The sequence below is a fragment of the Eucyclogobius newberryi genome, unplaced genomic scaffold (assembly GCF_026437365.1).
Source record: "Eucyclogobius newberryi isolate DKJ021-1_F unplaced genomic scaffold, fEucNew1.0.hap1 SCAF_6, whole genome shotgun sequence".
In the NCBI taxonomy this organism is placed as follows: Eukaryota; Metazoa; Chordata; class Actinopteri; order Gobiiformes; family Gobiidae; genus Eucyclogobius; species Eucyclogobius newberryi.
This window is the reverse complement of record NW_027316278.1, coordinates 19,692,009-19,711,921: the sequence shown is the minus strand read 5'-3', so window position 1 is coordinate 19,711,921 and position 19,913 is coordinate 19,692,009. Positions and strand designations below refer to the sequence as shown.

At 40.8% G+C, this 19,913-nt stretch overlaps 1 protein-coding gene and 1 long non-coding RNA gene across 16 annotated transcripts in view; both read left to right on the top strand.

Moving 5' to 3' along the window:
- Positions 1–7,210, top strand: part of mef2cb (myocyte enhancer factor 2cb) — a 57,924-nt gene extending 50,714 nt beyond the window's left edge. For 9 of the 15 annotated variants that reach the window (XM_072432467.1, XM_072432479.1, XM_072432473.1 and 6 more), the window contains 5 exons: positions 2,564–2,736; positions 2,993–3,016; positions 3,772–3,901; positions 4,445–4,580; positions 4,788–7,210. In XM_072432467.1, coding sequence (XP_072288568.1) covers positions 2,564–2,736; positions 2,993–3,016; positions 3,772–3,901; positions 4,445–4,580; positions 4,788–5,133 — 809 coding nt within the window. In that variant the 3' untranslated portion in view covers positions 5,134–7,210. The remainder of the gene's footprint in view (positions 1–2,563; positions 2,737–2,992; positions 3,017–3,771; positions 3,902–4,444; positions 4,581–4,787) is intronic. The other 6 variants (XM_072432475.1, XM_072432482.1, XM_072432483.1 and 3 more) reach the window with 3 other exon arrangements.
- A 4,798-nt stretch (positions 7,211–12,008) lies between these two features.
- The window catches only part of LOC140347147 (uncharacterized), a 413,233-nt gene continuing 405,328 nt past the window's right edge, over positions 12,009–19,913 (top strand). The window contains exon 1 of the long non-coding RNA XR_011924357.1: positions 12,009–12,333. This is a non-coding gene — a long non-coding RNA (uncharacterized lncRNA). The remainder of the gene's footprint in view (positions 12,334–19,913) is intronic.

Here is a 19,913-nt window from a genome sequence, read left to right as displayed (position 1 = left end):
ACGCTCATCTAGAGACAGGACAAGGACTGGGTGGAGAGGACACTGTGAGGAGCCTGCACCGATGAGGGGAGCATGTGTGCGCCTCCGAAACTGTGGGAAACACAGATGGAAGTGTTCTCTCAACTCGGGCAGACGTTGAAATGATTCTGCTCGGTGTGGCTCAGTATGGGGCGCTACCACAAAGCAATTCATGCTGTAGGTTTAAAGCTAAACTGGTTTTACAACTGCCATCCCACTGACAGCACTATCTATAGTTGTATCTACTGAGATATAACTGCTCGGGACTATAAGCTTTGGCTGTCCCCATCTTTTGATAGTACATCTCACAAAGCAATACAACAATATATTTTAGTTCCTCTCCAAATAGCATCTCACATCAGATTCTTAGACGCATTAGGGTGACTTTTCAGTTGGAGAACTCAGGGCTGAGTGCACGTTTGGCCAAACCGCAACGGAAGAGTGTGTGAATGGGGAATAGAACGGAGCATGCCTGTTAGACCACAACAGGACATCAGAAATTTGTACAGTAACAGTAAAAATGTACACAAGTTTAACCACACCCTTATCTGTGCAAATGTGTGTGGGGGCTTCACACGTGTCCTCGCTTCTTTGTTGTAACCGTGGGGCCTTTGGAGATACAATTTATTCTTGTTTCTGAGTATATAGTCCTGCAGTCACCCAAACTAGATGAAGAAATGATCTCAAAATATGCCTCATTTTGGAATTTCAGTGAATAATGTGTGCACCCGTCATCCCTTGTGTACCATTATCCCCCTTAGGTTAAAGTGTATGGACAAAATATTATTGGGAAATCCTATCCTAGCTATCACTCTCTTTAAAAGTACAAAAAAACCCACATACACACAAACACACACATTTACCCTTCAACTTGTATTTCTTGTATTCTTTCACCATCCTTTCCACTGTCTAACTGAAACCGTGTAAGATTTCAAGTCCCTTTTTCCACGTGCCTATCTTGATTAGCCTGCTATTTTACCATAAGGTGCTCAATGGCCGTTCCATGCCACTCATAGTTAGACTCATTTCGCACATAATTGAATGGACGTAGCCATCTCCACGGGGTAGCAATACACACAGCTGTCTGATTAACTGTCACCATGATGAAGTCCATGTCTTCTTGACCAAAGCGCGCATTAATGCCTCTCGTTAGCTCCGTCTCATTTTTTTTTTTTTTTCATCTGTACAGAAAACACTAATGTACTTCCTGCTGGGTTATTTACCAAAGTCTGTCTAAGGATGGGTGCGTGTTTGTGCGCGTCTTCATTCAGTCATCTCCACATGCACCCACTCAGCCGCACAAAGGACCAATGAGGAGAATGTAAGAGCGGGAAACTGAAGAGGCAGCTGGCTCTTTGCGGAGACATTGCGAGGGTCCGATTAAAAACCTGCACGTGCGTCTACAGTATATAGCTTGGTAATGATAAGGCATGCCCAAATATGTATCACTTTCTATATGTTGACGGCAGTGTACGCGCAAACACCCAACAGCGACATTAACCTCTTGTTTTTTTTTTATGTTAAGCTGCCTCATTTTGCCGTAGCTCGCGGCCATTTACCCGTCAAATTGTTCAAATTGAGCTTTTGAGACTTTTCATTTCCAAACAACAAAAAACCTCACTCTCTCAAATTAAACAAAGATCGGCGAGGGAAATTGCCCAGGAAGACATCTGTGACTCATTTTCCCCGCGGAGTATATGATTAGGAAATTCATGTCTAACGTATAATTCCTAGTCTTTCAAGTGGGAACGTCCACACAGTGCCCAGCATCCCAGCCTTTGCGAGAGGCAGCGTGTACGATCGCTTGAGGAGCCTATATTTTTAATGGCAAGATGGATGTTGCACTTGCCCCCACCCCGTACTCAAGTAAATTTAGATTTAGCTGCAACCACAAAACAGGGGTCTTTTTTGTCTGGGGAAACCATAAATGTTTAGTTCTGATGGCCAAATGATAGGTCCCATGCCACTGTGGTCGTCCTGCCCATAATTAGATGTCTGTATACGATGCTGGCTGTCGCAGGGCGTGTGTTGCCTTCAGTGACAGTTACAAAGGTGATTGAGTTCTGCAAGTCAAGTGTGAATTGAAGGCTGAAAGTCCATTTTGTTTCACTTGGGGTAAAAGGGTGTTCAGAACTTTCTTATATATTTTTATTTCTTGAGACATACAAATTCACATGTACTTTTTTTTGCACCTTTTGACACTAATCCAGACAAATCTGCGTTTTTACAAAAAATGTTCTTTAATATATACTTTTTTCTAAACTTTTAGCAGTTTTTTTTCATTTCTAAACCCTGTATTTATAAATCCATACATGCACATTGTATAGTCTAGCAGCATCAGTCACCTGGTTGGCTTTTACCAGAAAAAGTACTAATGAAGCCAAAGACAAAGAAGGTGTGAGGTGAAAATGGATTCCTGTAGTTCCTAATTAGCTTGTACCGCCATGGACAGACAGATTTCCGAGATTCATTAGAGTTTTATAAAAAAGTTTAATAACACAGCGCTTCATTTTCTCATACATATGAACTTATTACTTTTTTGCAGGAAATGGATACGGTAACCATCGCAACTCACCCGGTCTGCTGGTCTCACCTGGTGGTATGAGCAAGAGTATGCAAGCCAAGTCTCCTCCACCCATGAACCTCGGCATGAATAACCGCAAACCTGACCTCCGTGTGCTGATACCTCCTGGCGCCAAGAACAACATGCCCTCTATTGTAAGTTACCAATGGATTGTTCTTCCATTACACACTTCATCTAGACTCTGACCTTTATACAATCTCATGCTAAATTGGCTTAGGTAGACCTCTAAATTGTGTATGTAGTTCACCTTATAATTCTACAACCTTTTTAACATAACCCTTTCGATAAACTAGAAATAGTTGACCTTCAGCACTTCCTGTCTGATCATAGTCTCCAAAACCTGAATTTTACTCATTAATTAAAATTGCAATCATCTTTCAATGCGACCAGTCCGAGGATGTTGATCTGCTATTGGTGAGTCATACCGTAGCTAGAATTTAGAGTAGTAGTGAAGTAGTTAGTAACCAAACACTGTTGGCCTTTGTGGGACGTTGTCTGAAACAACCACTTTAATTACTGCCAAAACAGATGTAAGATAAATCAAATTTTGTATCAAATAGATGCATTGGTTTTGAGAAAGTCAGCCCTTCTCCAGAATAACTTTCACCTTTATTGTTGCTGACTTTGCTCAAAACAGCCCAATGTCACCTCTTTAAACCTGTACAAAGGACACACACTGCCATCCAGTGGTGAGGTTTGGTTATGGCTGGCTGGCCTCCTTTCTGTGTCAGAGCCCTCACTGGAGATGTTGGCTCAGACATTTTAAGAGCACCTTCTTCAGATTGGTAAAATACATCAACTGCTCTGAAAGTTTATTTGGTTCCAGCCTGTAGTATTTATTGAGCAGACCCTTCCCAGTGTCACACTGAGGAGTTGCTCATTGCCATAGAGACTGTTGGTGTTTCTATAGCGACAGTGGGTCTTCAGAATGAGTGTTAAATGATAGGGTTGGCAGGGTTCAGTCATGCCGCATGTCAAGTGATTAATTTCCTCAGAAGTTGGCGTTCACATTTATTCGCTATGCATCTGTTGTGAAGGAAAGAAAAGGAAAACAATTCAACTTATCTGTGTTTTTGACATTTTTTGTTTGTTTTGTTAAAATAAATAATATCATGATATCAAACCACAAACATAATACGTTCTTTTATTCTTGCCTTTCTCTTTGACAGAATCAAAGAATAAACAACTCTCAATCTGCCCAGTCACTGGCCACTCCTGTTGTATCAGTAGCTACTCCCACTTTACCAGGCCAAGGCATGGGCGGTTACCCATCAGCCATCTCCACTTCATATGGTACTGGTAAGCAACACTGCTTTTATTCCTTTGAGATACTAATAACTTTGTCGAACAATAACTTTCTGTCAACATAGCGTTTAAAACTCAGGCAATGTTAAGACAAATAAATTCTAGAATTAATAGCATGAGGGGGACTTTATGATTGATGAGATTATATATATATATGTGTCAAAATATCAACAGCTTCAACTCCAAACTTTATCTTTACAGTGTAATACAAATATCACAATTGTACATAAATATTGTGTAGAGAATACCTTTTATAATGGGTAGCCCAATATTTATTTACAAATTATTATGTTAGTTCATCTTTTACCTTTAAATTTAAATGTTTTTCTAGTGATTCTAAACCATTGCCAAAAGTACATTTTAGTTTGTATGGTTAACACCACTGTTACGTTTGTGCAATTGTGCATGTCATACTATATTTAAACAGCAGAGGGAGCTACTGACTTACAGTTGGGCACATATTCGTTTTTTTTTAACAGGCCGGACCTGCTACAAACACACATAAGTTAAATCAAACCATGTTTGTGTTTCCCACAGAGTATTCTCTGAATAGTGCCGACTTGTCCTCGTTGTCGGGCTTTAACAGTGGCAGCTCTCTCCATCTGGGATCCATGAGTGGATGGCAACAGCAGCATCTCCAGAATATGCAGCATTCTGCTCTAAATCAGCTGGGGTGAGAATGTACTCTCTATGTATGGATGCATGGGGACACTTATTCATTATGTTTGACACACTCTTTCAGTTGCACACAGTCCACCAATGATATTTCTTTATTCACATTAAGGATGTAGTTGTTTCTTTGGTAAAGCATGTTTTACTTTTAATTCACTTCTTTTCTCTGTCATTCTGTAACCTTTCTGCTTTTCCTTTCCTTCTACAGAAACTGCTCTAGCTCTCACTTATGTCAGGGTTCAAATCTGTCCCTGCCCTCTGGTCAAAGCCTGCACATCAAGTCCGAACCTGTTTCTCCTCCTAGAGATCGCACCAGCAACACCCCTGGGGGTTACGGTGGCGGGGTACCACCTCCCCAGAACCCATCAGCCCGACAGGACTCGGGGCGCTCCCCTGTTGATAGCCTGAGCAGTTGTAGCAGCTCCCATGAAGGTAGCGACCGCGATGAGCACAGGAACGAGTTCCATTCACCTCTGGGACTGGGCAGACCCCTGGACGAGCGTGAGAGCCCGTCCATCAAACGGGTGCGCCTCTCAGAGGGCTGGGCCACATGATAGGCCGGTCTTCAGCAGTGCCCGGGTCGTCCTGAGCTCCTACACCTGGCATTACTACGCCCCCCTGCTCCTCCTCACAGTCCCTGAAACCCTTTTTCTCTTTAAAGAAGAAAAGGGAACGCATAATTTCTATTATTTTGTTTTCAATGTTATTTTCCTTGCAGAGTTTGTGTGCTATACATATTGACTTTATATAACGCTGGATGTTGTTTTTGGGTGGGGTGGGTTGTTTGGTCAGGATGTGGGGTACTTTTGTTGGGGATCTATGCATACATTGTATTGTGTGTGTGATTAAATATTTCACATATGCATATATCTCCACACCTGTCTGTGTACATATATGCATATCAACAAATAAACAAAAAATGCCAGGTACTGTTTCATAAAACATGCTTACATTTGCCTCAAAAGAAGAAAAAAAAAAAAAAGACAAAAAGATCATAAACTTGAGAGTGAGTGTGTCCAGCGGCACCTTAGCACTTGAGTTGATAAAACATGTACAGTGTCAGTTTTCATTGCTATACCTTCTCTGCGGTCCCTTGCAAAAATGTGTGTTAACTTTAGATGATGTCATGTTGCAGGTTCAACGTATTTATGTAAATAAAGGGTCAGAAGGGATGGGGCAGGGGTCAGACGTTGCCAGACATTACAAGGTTCATAAACTCATGTGATGAAAAGTCAATATGCAACATTTGAAGGATTGTACAGGTAAACCAACAGACCCAATGCTACCAGGTGGGGTCTGGCTCTCGCAGCTCTTAAGACCAGAGCCGGGCCAGAACCACTGATCTGAGCGCTATATTAGTTATCCAAAAGAAAACTCAAATCTGGATCTAGTAATAACTATTCAGTATTATTAAATCAAAAAATGAAGGAAAAAAAATGATTTTACGATACACTTGCTTATATTTTCATATGAAAGGAATACAATGCAAAGCATTTTGTGGCTTTTTGTAGTTTCTATAAGCCAGAATGTGTTTTTTGATAGCTTTGCAAATAAGGGATTGAGAGTTGACCCAGGAGGAAATGTCAGGGCACAGGAGCCCTAAGCCATGACAAACAGACTGATATCCAATGCTTTGCTGAACTGTTTTATCTTTGTAGAGGTTTGTTTTTAAACGTGTATTTCTAATTAAATATAATAACGGTAATATTAAGATTCTTTTAAACAATCTGTGAAATTAACATGCTTGTGTATAGCTTTCTAATATATAAATATATATAATAACATTTTTTGTTGGTTTCTTAGTGGAGTTTTAATGTGCAGTTGCACATGTTGTCTCATTTGTTTTTATTGAGCCCTGGACCGTTCGGGGCGTAGTCCAAACAGCCAGCTGAAAGCAGTGCCAGTCTGTCCTAAAGACACACTGAATGCTGTTAGTGCAAAATGTCACCGGACTGGGACGAGGGAGGACACAGAAATACATGGGGTTTCATTATACTGATGAGGACATATGACTGCTCCATAACCATGGACAATTCAAGCTAATATGTCATTGTTGACCTTAAGCATGCCATTTGAGTTATTTCCTTTTGGATATTATCATTTTTTCCAATCTCTGCTACAAAATGTTACAGTTGTCACTATACAGTCTGGACAATATTTATTACAAATATTAGATGCTAATTTCTTCAAGTTATGTACTGTCCCATGTATTCTCTCATATCTCAGAACAAACTGATGGCTCAATGTCAGACATTAAGCTCTGTTGTTGCAAAACTTAATATCAGTTTTGTCTTTTTTAACTATGGAAGTCCCCACATATCTCTCTGCCTCCCACTCCCGTATCTGCTGTCACTAGTATTATATTTCTATGTGCATATTTGATGCAGGTTCACTTTGATGTTACTGTATACCGTCTGTGTAGTCTACAGGGGCAGTGCCTCTTAAACAGTGTTCTTCTCTCTCTTTTGTAAATGAGTACATGAAGGTTGAGAGAGTATTTCAGGCAGCATCAAGTTTGGAGAAACCAAAGCCAGTGGCATTCTGTGTTGTAAACCCAACTTTTATTTTATTATTCATTTATGGTTTTGCAAATATTGACAAACAAGACAATAAAAGAATTTGTTCAAATACTATCGGCTTGATAATTCCATTGTATGTTTTAATTTTTCCTCTTTGAGATAGCATTCATATTCAGCACATCCAAGAAAATACATGACATTTTCTTTCAAAAATATTGTCAGTTTCACAATAAATCAAACCAAAGATGGAGGAATCATGTTTTATTATGCTATTGACCACTTACCGCTGGCAGTGCCTCAGAAAAGCCACCTGCAGTGTAGAGAGAGCAGCACCTGCACAGCCATGTGCAAGAGGCCAATGCTGAGGTCCAACTTTCAATGGGGAATTCTCTGTTGTTCCAATGGGTTTGTTTTTTTCCATTTAGAAGTTAAATATATTTGAAAAAGACAACTGCTTCGAACTGTCAGTCTGTAGCTCACACCTCAAATTACTGTAGTTTAAGTTGGCCATGTTCTTCAGTCTAAAATGTCTGTGTATCTCAAAGTACTTCTTTGAAGGTATCTGTAGTGTAGGCCAATATTGTAAATATATTTTATTTACTGACTTTCGTAGATATACCCATAAGCGGGATGTTTCTGCATTCTACATGAAGGGACTGCATCAGGAAATATCTCTCTCTCTCTCTCCCTCTCTCTCTCTCTCTCTCTCTCTCTCTCTCCCCCTCTCTCTCCCCCTCTCTCTCTCCCTCTCTCTCTCTCTCTCTCTCTCTCTCTCTCTCTCTCTCCCCCTCTCTCTCCCCCTCTCTCTCTCCCTCTCTCTCTCTCTCTCTCTCTCTCTCTCTCTCCTCTCTCTCTCTCTCTCTCTCTCTCTCTCTCCCTCTCTCTCTCTCTCTCTCTCTCTCCCTCTCTCTCTCTCTCTCTCTCTCACACACACAGACTTCTGATCAACTAAAATAGATTAAAATACAGCCAACATTTTACCTGTTGCTGATTATGAAAGCAGGTAAGTAATATTAAGGTAATATTAATATTATTATATATTAATTATTATTATTATTAGTAGTAGTAGTATTATTATTAGTAGTAGTATTATTATAAATGATAAGCCATCCTTCAGGGCTACTAGCCTCCAAGCGCGTGCACACAGGCACAGCCGACAACTACAATTAACATTGCGTGATTTGACGCGTTTTCTTCGTGGGGCGTCACCTTTGCCCGAGCCGAGTTTCTTCTCGTCTCCATTTGAATATAATTAATGTGATGAAGAATACTGCCGCAGACGTAAGTCTCGAGGCTACATCAAATTAAGAGTAGAGGCCCACACATCTCCTTGAGCGTAATGCTAGTCTACAGACCACAAACACTGTATCATTTTCATGATTGGGAAAAAGCTTTTTATTTTATTGAAAGCAAGCCAATGTTATGCCTTTGTCGTGTTCTTTCACATTCTTCTTTTTTCCTTCGTTCTGTTTTTGCATTACACGACTGCTACAGGGTGCTCTTTTACACCCACATTATTAGGTCAGGTTTTCAGCAACTCAGGTCTTTACAAAATAGTGATGTTTTTTTGGCAAATTCAAAAAGCAAGAATTATTTTATGGTATTATAATATGAATACTATGTTTATAAAACAGGATAAGCCAAATTATTATACCATTATCTGCCGTGGTTCCACCACCATGCCTAAGAAAGTGAAAATATTTGTTTTAATCTATGCCGTTATAATTAGTATTAGTTTCTTGCTTGGGAAATATAAAAGCGCATATGATGGCCAAATAAAACCTGGTTATTTGCACCTTTATTCATCATTTCAATGTGCGCAAATCTGTGAAGCTGTGAGAAATAATTTAACACTGCTGCTCTTTTTTAATCAGGGCGTCGCATGTTTGTATACTACCCGTAGTAATCGTAATAAACATGTATTTATTTTATTTTCTAAGATTGTAGGCTGAGCCTAGACTTCACTGTAGTCTCCGCTCGTTTCGTTCTCAATTGCCAAGGTTTAGTTGAACCTCAGGCCTCACGCTGCTGCGGCTCCGTTCATTGGGAGATTTTACGTGAGGTGTTGTCAGTAATCACTGTATGATTAGCAAACAAAACCTGTTCAAAAACTATATTATAGGTAACATTCAAATAGCCTACATTAAACATTCACTAGGCGTATAAAAACATACATTTACATGTTTATGACAAATAAAGACTTACGGTGGAAAGTAAAGTCGACCACAGACTTGAGAATGAATACAATACTTGTGAATAAACATCAATATTCAATTAATTATGTAAATTCAGAAAATACAAAACATTTTGGAGAAAAGCTGAGCCCATCAGGTCAGGCTTAGAGAAAAACTATTGCAAAGACAAAAAAAAAATAAGATGTTTCCCGAAAACTAATGACTTGAAATATATTAGCAAAGTATTTAGTTGTGGATTTATTAGATATGTGTGTGTAAAGAATCCAAGGGAAGCGGTCTTGAAACATCGGTCCTGGCATCGTTTTTGTTGCATTCTGCATTTTGACCACAAGATGGCAACATATGGTCACTCAGCAGAGAATTTCACAAGTTCAATACTAAAACAAGTCCAGACTCATTTTAAAGTAATAATAATAATAATAATAATAATAATAATAATAATAATAATAATAATAATAATAATAATAATAATAATAATAATAATAATAATAATAATAATAATAATGATGATGATGATAATGATAATAATAATATGGTTAACATATAGTTTTGAATGAATCTCGCACTTTAAGGCCAGTTGTTAAAACTGCCATGTGTATTTTAATTACCATCCAAGTCTAAACGAGTTTTGAGACTACATTTCAACAGGAATAATGAGCTTGGTAAACGCACGTGAAAGTATCCACAACATGTCTTATTGCGCCTTTTCTTTTTCATGGTGTCCTTTTAAACCACGTGCGCACTGCACAAGTACAGTACTTGTGGTTTTCAGGGTGAGGCGTTCAAGCATTGGTGGAGCAGTGACAGACTCATGTGGCTCTCGCAGCGACAATATCTTTACGCGTCAACCAGCCTGACCACTGGAGTTGAGCCACGACCCGCCTCAGCGCAAGGTTCATTGACGAGGGGAGTAGCCTATAGGGGACTGCATCTCCTCCTTTGGCTGCGTCGCATTAAACGTGGCTGTCTGGAACACATCCAAATGAGATTATGAGTTAGCGAGTTTACTGCCACGTAAACCCAGGTGACAGCCGCTGCCTCATTTTATTCACAGGTAAGTGGAGATTCAGACGCAACTTTTTGGGTTACTTTATGTAATAAAATGAAGTGGGCAACTGTATTTGAAAAGAAACCAGACCGATCTACTGTGATAAGTTGGATGAGACTATCATAAAGGACATTTCTTTCTCTCTAAATGGTCGCGCGCACTCATTGGTGGCACCGCTTTGCGCGCGCACGTCGGGCACATGAGGAGACGCAGAGTTTTCTGGATGTGTCTCTGTCCCGAATGTGCACAGGAGTCAAGTTGGCCATTAGTTTGAAAGAAAACCCATGTTTGGTGCTCGAAGCGCAGACCACCTCAACGCGAGTCTTACCTGCTCAGCCACTATCTATTGTGTGAACACTGTCACCAGCTCTTTGTCCATGCACGCGCCCATGACTATTCAAAACCAATTTACATGAGCCTCATCATCGGTTCTACATCAATTGCGCATTTCTACTGGAAAAAAGTTTGAAACAACCTCCGTTATTTTTAGTGGTGGTTAAGCTATATTTTTGCCGTCAATTAAATCACAGAACCATGCGTTTCCCCACTCATCTGCAACAACGCCAGGATGAACAAAACGACACGATAAAGATGTATGCTAATGTCCCTTTTGAATATGCATCAATATTTTAAATAATACCCGAGCAGGTTTTGATGAAGCGGAACCATAACGACGCATTGACGCTTTTCCACGCAGAAGCCGCCGATCCTCTTCTTCCCGCCGGCGTATCTCCCTATTGTCTTGATCAAAAACACAGAAACAAAACTACCGCGGTGTCTGGCTGAAAAGCGCGGAGCAGCCCGCAGAAGTGTCTGGAGCGCAGATTAGTCCGACCGCGGCCGTGCAGACTCGGGAGTAAGCGGGATTTGCATATTTTGATGCGCTAATTGCCTTGATGTATTTAAATATGGCTGCACGTAGCTGATATGCTTGTCTACGTCATCGAACGTGCCCTCGCTGTTAAGGCACAACGTGAATCCGCTCGACTCTAATGGAAACGCCCGCAATTAGGCAAAGAGGGCGTGAGAAAGAGAGTGCGTATTTCGTTTATTGGCTTGACGTTATGTATTTTTCTATTTACTTCTCACCCTAGTTTATTAGCCTATAACATATGCAATATTTTACACAGCCTAATCGCTGGGCTTTCTAAAGGCTATGATTATATCTTATTTGTCAATAATTCCCTTAAAAGAAAGTACTCTTTTCATTGTCTGGAGTGCTTGAAGCTGTGAAAGAATTTCTCCCAATTACATGTAGAGGCCTCAATGGCTCACTTTTGGGGTATTTGCTATTGCTGTTTTTTCCTGCAAATTCTACATCCGAATAAGCACATTTTGACATGGAAAATGCGTGTGGGGGAAAATGTATCACTCTTTCTGCAGTCTATGTTAAAGTATTTAATAACTCCTATCAGCGATGTCACAACTGGCACCTCTACTCTGGTTGGACAGACATGGAGGGATTGGAAGAACTTGAACACAAAAAGAGTCTTCCCTGTGATGAACAATACAGCTCCAGTGCGTGCAGTGCAACAAAAGAACAGAAGAAAGTTGTTTGGATTTCTGCACACGTCCCTCAGCTTCTAAACTTTAGACGTCCTGCCCATCTTCACCATCACCCCTTCCTCCTCTCCTGCACTTATTCGTCCCACCCAGTAGCCCAAGGGGGGGGAAACCTGAACACTTTATATGTGGTGGCAGTATGGGAAAGTTGTGTCTCTCTCCTCCTCTCTCCTCCCCCTCCTCCCCTTCGCCGTGTACCGTGTGCTCGGGATACGCTCACGCTTTAGAGCACAGCAGATGAAGCACTGCTGCACACTCAGACTTAGTGGCAGTTTTAAAGCCACGTTTATGCCCAGGCCTCCATCAGAACACACTTCTGGGATAGCAGAGTTGTATCTCAAGTGGACACAGGACAATGTGTGACTCGAAACCATTTCGATTTGCTCTTTTGCTTTTTTGACTCGCAGTGAACCGATACACAGCCACAAAGTAAGTGCAACTTTTGTAAATGCTTTTGTTTCTCTGTCCCAAACATGAGGAGGGGGATGTAGCCAAGCATTTTGCCTCTATAGAGATGTGAAAAGAAATTGTCTATAACATGTCTCGTGTAAAATGTTTGAAGTGTATATGGCTTATATTTTGCATTTAAATAGCCAATGATCTTACAGCTGATTTTAAATAATATTCAAAAAAGAACTGGAAAGGCTTCAATTTAAGTAAAATTATCTGATTTACCTCATCTTTAATCTTTAAAGCTCTATAACATGTAGTTTTATTTTTGCCGTTATATAACCTCTAAACTTAAAAAAAATGATTCCTGTGTAACAAATGAATGCCCAATTGTTAAAAAAAAAAAACACAGTTTCTGTTATATTGCCCTAAAAAGCTCCATGTGCGTTGAAGGCCCTCATATTTCTCCTTTAATTTTACTATGAGCAGATTGTGCGTAAAATATGTGCTATTTCCACTGCCTGAAGACACAGTTTCTACTTTGAGATGGATATAGAGACTCATGGACCACATTATTTCAAATTGTAGATTGATGAGTGAAAACCCAGCCCTGAGTGTATGTTTAGCAGCTAATTGATAACGCACCGGCCTTGAGCCTGTTTGCGCTGACGGTGGCTCCTCCCACAAATTAAACTAGAGTAAACTTAATCAAAAAGTTGTCGCAAGCCTTGAACTAAACAGCACAAACCCTAATCTGACTCTAGTGCAACACGTGTGAGCAGGTGCATGCCAATTACGCATCACCTTTACGTGTTTGTCCCGCCTGCGCACATTGGTCCATGGTCCGAGTAAAAGTTGCGCTAAAGGTGCAGCTGCAGGCTCGTGCGCATGACCCACCACATGCCCACTGGCTCTTATTGTTGACTCGGGTACAAAGATCTCATGTATGAACGCGTTAGAGCTTGGGCGTCGCGCTGGTGTGAAGAACGCCAAACCTCCAGGACACGCACACGGCTTTTAGCAGCGCGGCACGGGCGCTGCGTGAGGGGGACCGAGGCTCACACACAGAGGCAAACCGGTGCGGATGGGGAGGAAGGATCTCATCGCGGAATCAAAAGTAGAATAGTCTGTCTTCCCTGTGCGTTTTGCGATGGGAAGCGGGAGACAAGCCGATCGCGTGTTGTGAGGATAAACACCAAACGTTGACGGGATACAGACTTTATGCAGCTGGAGAAGCGCCTTTTTGTTGCGCCTTAATGTCTCAAACACAGCACCATATCTCTTTAAAACCACTCGAATCGCTTTAATTCTAGCCTATGTGTAAACTGTCCGTGTCTGTGAGAGACAGCGTGGCGTAGCAGCGCGTCGCACTGAGGCGGACATATTCCACCGCGCCGGGAGACGGATGGAGATGGAGCCTGGATTGGAGGATGCATACGCGATTGGTTATTATGACATCACCAGCGCTACATGCTCGTGGTCCGAGGCCTTTGACCTCACCGGGGTTGGTCCATATTTTGGCCACCCCCAGACCCGTCTCTCCTTGTGGGATGGCCCCTATTTTGCCACACTTTTTCACAGCGAAAGAACAAGCGTCTGTGTTCCCTGCACTTGCGGACTCTTTCATTCCTCTTCAGGATACGAACGGACAACTTCATGCTCCTTGCCTCCTTTTCCAAAAAACAAGATCCTGTTTTCATAATCCGATACATTTGCTCCGTAATTCCTTACGCCATTATTGCACTTTCCACAGGAAACCGGATTTCCCCTGTCTCTTTTTCTCTACTGTGTTTCTCCTGCGCCAGCCTCACAGGATATCTATTGCTCCTGCCACGACGACTTAATAGAGGCGAAAGAGCCTTTTGTGGCTTTTGTGGGATTGAAGCTATTTGCATTGCAAATTAGGGCCCTGTGCAAGGATGACTGCACCTTACCGCGCTTTCAAGGCCTACTCCAATTCAGTAATATTGGTTAATGTCAGGTGAATATGACGTTAACTTTGGGATTATATATAACTTCCCCCAAGTATTGTCGTTCTTCTGTACCTGCGTTAACACTTCTTGTCTAGAGGCCCTCAAGGGTGAATATGCAAAATATAAGGATTATAAATTTGTACTTCAAATGGACAGTGCTGGCTTTTCAACATCAGCTTCATTCGAAGAGGAAACGCGTGGATCTACAAAGATGAATGTGAAGTCGGTTGTTATCTTTGGTTATCTAGCTGTATGAGTGTTCTGCTCGTCATAAAGCTAGATAACCGAAAGTAAAAACCACTTCTAAACTCGTCGAGAACTTAATGGCTCACACTTTACTAATGACCTGCGGGACCTGATGCCCAATGATATGTTGTCAATAGTGCACAGTGTTGCTGTTTGTTTTTGGTATGTTATTCAAGATTATATTTCAGGTTATATTTCTGCCAATATGCACATTACTCGCGCAACTGTTCTAACTTTTTTCAAACCAATTAGGACTATTTTTACCAGCCTACAGTTTAGACCCTAAAACTCAGAATTAGTCATATTATTCCAAGGTGCTCTAACATTCATATAATTGTGTTTTTCGCACTCCTCCTATTTATTAGTGTATTCTTACTTTAATTGTATTGTTTTGTAAGTGAGTGAGGCATGAACGCGTTAGGCGAGGAAACGGCGCTGGCATCCAAACAGTAATAATTAGGACGAGGTCTAAGTGACAAAAACTGGGAGAGGGATGGAGAGGGACAGAGAGTGTGGGGTTAGGAGAGGAGGGAGTGTGTCTGTGTGTGTGTGTGTGTGTGTGTGTACGTGGGGGGGTCGGCCCTTCTTAATTGATTCCGTTAACCGCAGTGCAGGATATGTGAACGACTGGACGATCCCATTCCCACGCTCGGTTGGGGCAAGTGGCAATGCCATGCCCAGGGCCGATATGATAGACAGCAACGGCGTTAAGGGCCCGGGGTGGGGGCTGTGTCTGCGTGTGTGTAGTGGTGGATGGGAGGGCAAGGGGGTCATGAAAAGACGTCAAGTGCACCAGACTCATCTGCATCCCCAAAGAAAGAGGCGACGTTTCCCAGCTTCTGCCGACGCGCACGCCCCCCCCCCCCCCCCCCCTCCTCCCAGAAGGAGAAAAAAAACTTTGTGGAGGGCCAGTAACGGTCCTGAATGCGTAATGTCTTAGCAATTGTGCTCATAATGAGGACTCTGGCTCATCATGTTAAAACTAAAGTGATGTAGATCTGCCGTCCATGGCCCCACGCGCTTCACTGCGCGGGACCCAGCAGGCTCTGGGAAGATAATGTTGCTTTGAGTGTGTGGCATCTCGGAGCATGGTTTGTTTTTGAACTTGACCATGAAGTGAAAGCAGATGTTAGCATTGACAGTTGTCTAGAATGAGAAAGAAGTTCCACAACTATAAACAAATAATCTGGAACATTATTATTAAGATAAAATGATTCATTCAGGGAGAAAACACAGTTCTGTCCTTTCACTTCAATGATGTGACACTTAACACATGTTCATAGTAGATTAGGCCTCTTAAATAGGCCTAAGCCTCATCACTGCCAGACCTAATAGCCTACTGAGATTTTGCAATAGGAAAGGCAGTCTTTCATTGTCGGATGATTTACATTTCTCATTGTCATTACTTATTGTGGTATTGTGCTAGGACAATTTTGTTGATTTGCTTGAATTTATAGCTATATCCATCCATCCATCTAAGTCTGGATGTGGCAGAATATCATTGTACTGGGTCAGATCAAAATAGTACTTGCTGAGATTGACTTTTGCCAGGAAAGAACAACATCCCTTGTTTCAAACAGTTGCATATCACAGGGATCTTCACTCACTTACTTCAACACTAAGTTGGATTTAATTGTATTTGTTTTTATGATCTCCAGTAATGTCAACAGTGACTATTAATTCACTTGCATTGATTTTGGTTAGTTTTTAGATATTTGTGTGGTTTACACAAGTTCATAGTGGAATAAATGTTCTCATTGTTTCATTGGACTGTCTGCAAACCTCTAATCTGACTGAGACCATATGAATTATATGTGCATTGATTACGACTGGTCCAAAGGCAAGTTTTCTTTGCATGCTGTCTTTGTTGGCATTGTGAGTTAGAACATCCTATTGATACAAACATATATGCGTAATCTTTACAGTGAATTTATTGTGACTGAAAATATATATTTTCAACTGAGAAACAAATTGGTTTAGGAGCAAAGACATGAGTTTGACCCTCCATAAGTGTTACGTAGTTTTGTGTAACCAATTAGAAGTCATGCATCATGTAGATGAAGTGGGTTAATGAATGTCTGGGTCTAACGTATGTCTCACTATGTGCTGTTGGACGCACTCGTGTGTGTTGCGTGTCTCCTGGACATGAACTTGAACTTGAGACAGGCAGCCAGACACCATCTGTGCACCGGGGCTAATGAATTCAGTGCATTCATGGCTGTGGAGTAAGCCTAGGCCACCATGATCCATTGATGAGCAGATGACCCCTATAGTCTGTGTTAGCTCCTCATCACTAAAAGGAATCAACATCAGCAGCTGTGAGTCTGTTTTGTACACCTTCAAAGCAGAATATGGGTTATTGGTGTGCTGTGGAAACGCATTTCTGCATCCATCCATATTATAATGTAGTAGTTTGCATTATATATGCTGCAAAACACATGTAGTTTGGGTTTGAGCTATAGCTGTAATTTTTTATCATATATGTATGGCTATACACATAACTACAAAGCCCCAATGAATTGATTATCTCAACTGAAAGTGTGCAGGATTTTACCTGACGTGTGACACATAAACCTAAAAAAGCCTGGGTCAAGGTGTATTCCTGCGGGCCCTCCTGCCTCTAGCCTCCGTCACACACACGACGCATGCGCACTGACAGTGAAGCTGTTCCCTCTGGTTGGTGTTACCACGGCAACCGTAGGTGAGATCACTCCGCGCATGGCAGCATCTGTCTTTGCAAACGCAGTCCCTGGGATTAATATTACTGTACATTTAATTTACATAACAGTGTGATATTTATTTCACAATCATTTATATGTTTTCAAATGCTCAGTTTCTGCTGTATTTTCTTGGGAAAAATCTAGGAAGCGATCAAGCAAGAGACACAACCAAAGTGTACAGTATATGAGTGTAATCCTTATTCACGAGCTGTACTCATCCTCCTTTTATAAGAGTGCTACAAGCCATAACTTTGTAATAATCCACAAAGGAATGTCATGGTTCAGCCCATTTTAATGACATCATGCATGGCCACTTGAGCTGCTTGTGGAGAGCAGCGGGCATGCTGTGCTCTGCCATGCTGTATGGTCCTCCCCCATTGCAGGGGATATGCACATCACCTTGCTAGACCCCTTTGCACTGTAGTACAGTAAGGTTTTATCGTTTATGGAAACATTTCATCAGACCGTCAAACATGAAAGTATTAATTATAACTTCAAAACAAGCAACGCCTAAGAAGCAAAATTGCAAAATAGGATCAAATGATTGTTTTAATGGTATTTAGTAAAAAGTATAATTTATAGACAAAGGATATTTGCAAAGCTTGCACTGGAACAAATGAATATGTTATACAATTTTTGACATTCTATAAATTAACCATTTAGTTATAAAATACACATAAAGTAAGTAAGTAAGTAAAAATGTCTCTAAATTATGCTTTCATAAATACCACATCTTGGAACAAGCGATGATGTGAAGGTCTAGCCAGAAATGTCAATGTCTCAAATCAAAATATGATTTTTGAAAATTGTAAAATAAATATATATATTTTTGTATGTATGTACAGTACAGTAAAAGACATTTAATTATCATTATATGTGTTTTTATACAATGTTGATGGGATGTAATACCTTACAGTAAAGGCACATTTGGAAATGCTAACGGCCGACTTAATTCAAATGTGCCTGCAGGATTAGATACTGTTGAGCAGCCGCGGAGTATAATCACAAGGTGCATAAATGCATTTTTTACACAACATGTTTAAGGGCTATGCGAGATATGAGTGCTCTGCGGCTGCGATTATGTAAATACCAGACCCTATAAATAAATGACAATAATTGTATTGGAAATAGTTTGAATTTCACTTGAAGATGAAATTGTGTAAATAATTTATTTTGTCATTGCATTGTTCCCTATTATTAAATTTTAACCAATTGCCACTTGACTTATCTTCATGCTTATAATGTCCTCTTAAAGGATTTCTAAACCATAATGGGCCTTTATTTAATATGTCAAATGTTGTTGTTAATTGTAAAGGGAGACACAGTATGATATACCCCAGAATCTTTTTACGAGAGTTGTGTGGTGACATACTGAAAGATGTTGAACCTAAGAGCATTTTGAATGCAGTGAATCATTTTTAAAATGCCGGTCAGCAATTAAATTATATGTGCTCCTGGAGCCGAGAACCAGCAACATCACACATAGCATGCAGCTGTGCTACACTCGCATTAGCATCTGGTTCTATTATGCAAATTTGATGAGAAAGGACTCATGCATATGTGCCTGGCTGGGGTGTACTCGTCTAATATCCTTATTAGAGAAGGGGGAATTAAATATTTATTAGGGGGGGCTCAGGGTTAGGAAGGTGGGCCTGTCCTATGTTGGGCCCTGAAGTAGAAGAAGGGGGAAAGGGAGGAGTGTGTCTCGCTGCCTCAAGGTGCCACCATCTTAAGGCGTTTGGCAGTAGTCAGTGTGAGGAGGGTAGACCTAAAATGTCCGCTGGCATAGACACATGCACTCGTTCACATTATTGCATACAAATGTTGGTGCTGTACACAGACAGGAAAGCCCAGCCCTGAAAGCCATTCATTCACCGACTGTCAGCGGCTCCTTTGGAAGCTCAGAATTTAATTTGCATGCATTAATTTCCTCGATTACAGTCGCCACAGAACACGCGTTGTTCAGCGTTTTAATTCTGACGCCAATTAACATGTATGTCGATTGTTCGCTATTTGTGAGTTCCCATTTCTCACATTGAGTTTAGATACAAGTCTCCTCTCACGCGTTGATTGGCATTAGATTGATGGTCTGCAAATATGTAATCAATAGACAGATAAATGGATACTTTATTCATCCTTGACAGGGAAATTCAAGTGTTGATTTATACAGTACAAAGAAAATTAGATTAATGTTACAGTACTATTGTAAATCGTACTTTACGTATTTGCAGGTAGAAACAAGCAACAAAAACTCCAAACAAACCAAATAAAAACCTTTTTGATTTACATTTAATTGATATCAAATTTGTATTATTCTGAAAGTACACAATTCCTCTGGCTTCTCACAGTCTCAGTGTGCAGCACACCAACACACATTGTTCAGCCAGATTCAGACGACATTAGCATTTTCCTTCATCCTCAAGTGTTCTTGCGACAGAGCATAAAGTAGGATGTGCAGGAAATTATTCAATAGGAATTATTCCGCACAACATAACCTCACTTTAACATAAGGTACATTTACCGAATAACACCGTTTTACCAGCATGTAGAGAAGGATGTCACCCGAGCTATTTTACTATTAGAAAACGGGATTAAATTGTCAGTGTGTGTGTCAGGTGTTTTTTTTCTTATAGAATCAATTGTGTCTCTATAACAGAACAATTTTATGTGGAGAAAAAGT